This window comes from Triticum aestivum, chromosome 3A, assembly GCF_018294505.1.
Source record: "Triticum aestivum cultivar Chinese Spring chromosome 3A, IWGSC CS RefSeq v2.1, whole genome shotgun sequence".
NCBI lineage: Eukaryota > Viridiplantae > Streptophyta > Magnoliopsida > Poales > Poaceae > Triticum > Triticum aestivum.
Genome location: NC_057800.1, coordinates 680,891,700 through 680,898,256, shown reverse-complemented (window position 1 = coordinate 680,898,256; position 6,557 = coordinate 680,891,700). Strand labels below are relative to the sequence as shown.

Sequence of the window (6,557 nt, the reverse complement as noted above, 5' to 3'; positions counted from 1 at the left end):
TGTGGCTGCTGCTGCTCGCCGACGACGGCTGGAGCGACTGGTCTCCTCCCCTGCTTCTGCTGGTTTTCTGTCAGGGGTGGGGCGGGGGGGGGGAGGGGGTTTCTGAATAAAAGTGCCCCGTCGGCAGCTGACAGGCGGGCCCCGCCGGTCAGATACACTGTCAATACGCGTTTATACGCGATTTAGACCTTTTTGTAACATATAGCCCCAGACTTGGTACTGACATGTAAAAATTACCAAACTTGGTACCAATCTGCTTCCAATGCCCTAATTGTGATACTTCTGTGCAATTTACTCTCTATTTTGCCCACATATAGACGTGTTGGAGGAACCGCGAGGCAACAGACCAAGCGTGTGGACATTACTTGTTTTGCCCACACGCAAACATGTGAACTGGTTCTTTAGATACCACACGAGACGTGTGGCCAGACCACATAACGCCCACACGTGTGGGCGTTATGAGGACCATTATTTTTGTATTTTTTTACTCTGATTAGTTTTGTACTATTAGCATAATGCCGATTAGTGTTTTACTCCAGTATTTGCGAAGGGCATGCTAGGCGTCGGTTCAAATTTGGGTCGGTTGGCCCGCAGCCATTAGATTGGGGATAATGGGAACCGTTCGATGCGCGTCGTCTTCGCAATGCACCCGTGGCCGCGCCGCACGCGTTTTCCCCTTCGTCGCCCCCTCGCCTTGCCGCCGCATGTGTTCTCCCCGTCGCCGCTCCTAGCCGGACTCCCTTGCCAGTTGTCCTAGTCGCCGGTTCCAGCCCTCACCAGCCATCCTCGTCACCTGCTTCACCTCATGTAACAGTTGCACCCTGTGGTTGCAACTCCTGTGGCAACCGTTGTAGCTCCGGTGGCAACGACCGAAGCTCCCCGACGTGCTCGCCGCCGCTTGTCAAATTTTCATTTTCTATATACAAATTCTTCCATCTATTATTTAATTTGATTTCATTTTTAAGAATTTAGTAAAAATAGTATTCATGTTTTAATTAAATATAAAAGGTAAAGTTAATTGACTTTTTTGAGGGAAAAATAAAGTTAATTGACTGCTCAAGTCTTTGTTTGACACGAGAGTTTTGGGGGTTTATGAATAGTTTTTCCACGCGTGACCAATAACCCTCTACAATCCTCTTCGGCCCATTTGGTAGACGAGGTTTCGCTGGCCCAATCACCTTCGATTCGCCTCGACCCTCCGCCGTCGGCAGCAGCCTCCTCCTCGACGAGCCGCCGTCGGCCGCAGCCTCCTCCTCGCGCCGCCGTCTTCGGAACGGAACGGGCAAAGCAACGCCCTCGCTGCGACTGAGAGGAGGCGCCCCGCCGCCGCCAGAGCGTCAACGTCCTCCTCCGCCGGTTTTTCCCGAGGTGATTCCTCCCCTATCCCCCACTTCTCCATACCCTCCCCTGCAAACCCTAGAGCCGGCTCTTCTTGCTCCTCGCCCGACACCCAGCGGCCATGGCTCCGATCTGCAGCAGTTTGCTGCGTCCATCGATGAGACTGGCTGCCTCCACGGCCATCCCTCTCCTCTCCTGAAAATCATTGGAACCCGGCTCTTGTGAGAGCCAGTTCATTGATTTCAATTTTGAATTTTTGATAGAAGTGCGGGTTTTCATGTTGACAGAAATTAAGGTGTTTCTGGATGAGCTTTTACATTGACAGTAAATCAGGGTCCCTGGATGAACTTTTGCACATGAACACTGTTCAGTTTTATCTGTCAACATAAATAAAAAATCCCAGAGTTCTGGACTAGAAGCAAGGTCCCTGGATGATAGTAAATAATTAGAGGGATTTAAATAATTAGAGTGTGGTTTGTCCTGCCTGCGTAGTAGGTCAAATTGATCCACTGCCCCTTTGCTTCAATGGATACTGATATTGTTGGTTCCTTCTTCAGTATGCTTCATTTTGGTCCCCATCCATAAATTTGCAACTGATGCAGAACTCATTGTACACTTGTAACTTGGTTACTTTATTAGTGACATCATTGGGGTATGCAAAAATATCCATTCATCTATTTGCTTTTTCTAGAGCAATTAAGCATACCAGTCACCATTTGTCACTGAGGTCACTCATCATGAAGCTAGCTAATCTTTTGAGTCAGAAGATTCCCACATCCCAGTTTTGTGCAACTCTGACACTCTAATGTACCTTTGTCTTGTTTATCCATCTGTGCACAGGAACTGTTTTTCTTTTCTTTTCTTGGTGCATAAACTACTCTCCTATGCTGGTAGAGATATATATTTCACACCCAATTAATTAGACTAGCCCCATTAGACAGTCACTACAGCATATCTCCAGAGCAATTAGTATTGGGTGTGAAATATATATCTCTACCAGCATGCATAATTTTCATTTTTTTTGTGTATATTGATGTATCATAAGCATGGACTCAAGTATCATACGAGCTATTTACTGTTCAAAATTTAGTACTGGTTCTCGTCTATTTCTGGACCCTCCCCCTTTTTGTAAATTTACAGTATGTGGAGGACAGCTTCTAGCTTGATTTGAAAGAAATTCTAATCAGTCAAATAATTTGCAGGGAGAGTATAGAGTTTTTCTTCTGTCAAGAGGGGTGGGCGTTCACACATTTCCTCAAGTAGAGAAGAAGCAGTATAAAGTTGTTTGGTGATAATGGAACCAAAGCATTCTGCTGAAATGTCCAGGTGCAACATCTTGACTAACCTTTAGCAACAAATGAGCCCTAAAGATTTCAATTATTTTATATAACATAGAAATGATCTGCAGGCATTTGGACAAGCAAAATCATGCCCTAATGGAAACATACCGAGCAATGTCCCATGAGTTGCATAAACTACAGGTGAGCCTCAGATACTACTAAGCTTTTATGTTAAGAAGGAATCTCAGGGGATTTTTTCAGTAATCAGTTGCTGTCATTTTATATAGGTTGAAGAGGAAACAATCATGCGCAAGTTGTATGAGCTGATGTCTGCAGAAGGGCTTCTTCCAAAGGTACATTGTTGTTGCTGCTGTTCTGAATTTGGACCGTTGCATCACATTTACCATTAAACCAACTGTAGCTATATATATCTATAAGGTAAAATAGAGGGCCCAGCCAACAGTTCAGATTTACTAATAACTGAAATATACAGTGCAGAAAATAAATGATTAATTAAGTTCTTAAGAGAATGAGGAATTTGATTTTAGGAGGAAATAACCTGTGATACTGCCAAGATTTGCCTGGTATTTCTAAATGGTAATCCTTACTTGTTTCTCTATACCGATTAAGCCTTTTCATTTTAAAGTTGGACAAATAACTAGTAGAATAACATTCTTTGGTAATATGGCTCGTCTAATAAAGTAGAATCAATTGTTACTGAACAATAAGTGATATAACTGAGGATACAGTAATTCTTAACTTGAAGTGCTAGCAGTCATTTTTTGGGGTTTGCATTTTTGATTATTCAAACAAATTTTGGGGGATTGCATTTTTTTATTATTCAAACAATTAGGCATTCACCTCTAAGTTAAAGAGATGCTGATTGAACTAGCATATTCTCACGCAGCTTTTGTACCACGGGTTGAAGTAAAAGTAGCGTTTTTAGAAGCCGTTATAAATGTAAAGTTGAGCTAATCTCAAACTGTTATGGCGCTGCTAGAAGGAGGGCGCGAGAGGGCCGGCCGGGGGCCTTTTGCCCACGGCCGGGCAAGATGGAAGGGATTTCCTTCTTAATTCTTGCTTGATTAGATTGATACATCTCCTCTCTTTATGTAGAGAGGTTTACTTGACTCCCAAGCAAGGCTTACTTGACCCCTAAGAAAGCGACCCTTATCTCTAATTAACCCTAAGACTAACGGGCTATAGACCCAAAGTGGTCGGACCCTTCCCTGGACCCTGCGCAAGCGGGAGCTACATGCACCAGGTTGCCCTTTTTACTAACGGGCTATACCGCCAGCCCAGGCCATTAGGCCCATTACGTACTCTAACACTACACCCCACCTGGACATGCAGCTTGTCCTCAAGCTGCAGCCTAACCAACTTATAACCATGACTCGAGGCAACACAAACCTAACACCTAAAAACAAGCCTTTTACATCTTGGCTTGTTTTATTACTCTCAACCTGAAATGGACTGGGATGATTTATTTTGGACCTCTTAACAAAAAGTGGATACCATCCGCACGTCGGACGTGCACGTGTACAGCCACCTGGATCCCATGGACACCATCTGGACAAAAGCAGTGCATGTGTATGGCCACCTGGAAGTGGTCGCAAGAGCGACCAGCAGAGGCGCCCTCGCGGCGGCCGGCGGCGGAATGCAGTGGTGCTACACGGTGCGCTCTTGTCGGTGACACCATGCCTTCTCCCCGCCGGATGGCTGTTGGTCGGCACCGCACATAGAAGAGTGGAGGGTTGTCGATGGACAATGGCGAGGAGGGGTGCGCCTCCCCAACCGCCGATGTCGCAGACTTTGAGGGCGTTGTCCGTGGGGAAAACAGCATGCCCAAGATCCCCGACGCAGCGGACGAGATCGAGGTCCTTTGCGCAGCGAAGCGCAACTGGGAGGAGCGGCAGCTGCAGACCACGCAACTCCCGCACACGCCGACGCGCTAGGAGGCTGCGTGCAGCAGCCTGCAGCCTCACCGTCGCCGACACGTGGCGGGTAGTGATCCAAGCTGGAAGCGGTGACGGCGACGGCGGAAGCTTGATCTGCTGGATGGGGACGCCCTGGGGAAGCGGTGATGGCGACGGCGGGAACTTGATCTGGTGGATCGGGACTCCCGTCGGCGCGGTCGATGCGGGGCTGGAGCTGACCGGTGATGGCTGCTGTAGTTGCAGCGGCTGCTGCGGCGGAGCGCCGGGCGCGGCAGAGGTCGCCAGGAGCGGTGGCTGCCACTGCAGCCAGGGCGGGGCGGTGGATGGCAGCTGCTGCAGCGGCCTGATGAGCGCGGCGGAGGCCACCTGGTGCGGCGGCTGCCACGGCAGCCAGGACGGGGCGGTGGTGGCGGTGGATGGCAGTTGCAGCGGCTGCTGCAGCAGCCCGACGAACGCGGCGGAGGCCGCCTGGTGCGGCGGCTGCCACGGCAGCCAGGACGGGGCGATGGATGGCAGCTGCAGCGGCTGCTGCAGCAGCCCGGCGAGCGCGGCGGGGGCGGCTCGGTGTGGCGGCAGCCACGGCGGCGCGGTGGCGGTGATGGGCGGCGCAGCCGGGTGCGGCCCATAGGACCCGGCCAAGAACAAATGGATCTCCTGGACCGCCTGTGTTAGGTCCCGCAACGCCTCGGACACCTCCGGGGTGAGGACGACGGGGGCGGGCGCGACGGAGGATCCCGGTGCGGGCAGGAGCGGGGCGACGGTCGTGACCGGCAGCGGAAGAGACGGGTTGGGCGGCGGTGAAGACATGATCGAACCGAAGCTAGCTGATACCAAATTGTTATGGCGCTGCTAGAAGGAGGGCGCGAGAGGGCCGGCCGGGGGCCTTTTGCCCACGGCCGAGCAAGATGGAAGGGATTTCCTTCTTAATTCTTGCTTGATTAGATTGATACATCTCCTCTCTTTATGTAGAGAGGTTTACTTGACTCCCAAGCAAGGCTTACTTGAACCCTAGGAAAGCGACCCTTATCTCTAATTAACCCTAAGACTAACGGGCTATACCGCCAGCCCAGGCCATTAGGCCCATTACGTACTCTAACACAAACCTATGTGCACATACGTGTGTTGACACTTCAAGTGAGAATCACTGATTCCTAAGAAAAGGCTACTTTCTCCACTTACGGTTTCATGCATTCATGCACTTTTTTTTGAAACTTTCATGCATTCATGCACTTAGGCCATAAATGAAACACTTATTTAGTCCATTTGTCTGTCTTAGGCACTTGAAACATAAGACAATCAACTTCATTTCATGCTGCTCTGTCTCCTTTAACCAATCTCTCAATAATTGATGCAGCACAAGGAAAAAAGGCAGCCGGAGAGAGCAGGGGAATCAAGCCAGGAAAGCGAAGAACAGGAACCATAGAATGTCAACCGTGAATCTGCAATATATGATGTTACGTGGGGATGCAAGTTTGGTTGAATAGCAACCGATCTTAGGTATCCACTCCAATGGATATACTGTAGTGAATTTTTTTTGTCTCGGTTCCAGCAGTTAGTTTCCCTGTAATTTTCCAAACTGCACAACGGAAAATTTTGAGATGGGCTTCAAAGCCTTGTTTGTTCCTAGACGCTTTGGAAAGCTTGGGGCATGCATTTTGTGGATCTTGAAAGTGACCACCGTCCAAACTTGTCTGTGAGGAATGGGCAGCTGACTAGTCTGTTTTACCTTACGCACATGTTGTGTATGAGAACCTTGTGTTTTGAGATTGGTTTCCTGTCGTGCTACTTGTTTGTTCCTGTTCACTTTGGAAAACCTGGGGCATGACTAGCACATGATTTTTGTGAAGTTAGTAGTTTCTTGGACAGTGGACGCAATATGAAATGTTTAACAGGCAGATAATTTTCATCATTGCTAACATATTTTCCATTCCCTTACTTGGAGCAGGCGAGACGATATTGACTACTCTGCATTGCAACGCTGGATGCATTCAGTGTCCATTGG

General features: G+C 48.8%; 1 protein-coding gene across 1 annotated transcript; it reads left to right on the top strand.

The window, feature by feature from the left end:
- The first annotated feature begins 1,128 nt into the window (after positions 1-1,128).
- LOC123059057 (uncharacterized) lies at positions 1,129-6,319 on the top strand. The gene is made up of 5 exons (XM_044481703.1): positions 1,129-1,368; positions 2,541-2,664; positions 2,747-2,819; positions 2,906-2,971; positions 5,910-6,319. Exons 2-5 carry the CDS (start codon positions 2,633-2,635, stop codon positions 5,976-5,978), a joined length of 240 nt encoding a protein of 79 aa, XP_044337638.1. The 5' UTR covers positions 1,129-1,368; positions 2,541-2,632; the 3' UTR covers positions 5,979-6,319.
- The last annotated feature ends 238 nt before the right edge of the window (positions 6,320-6,557 follow it).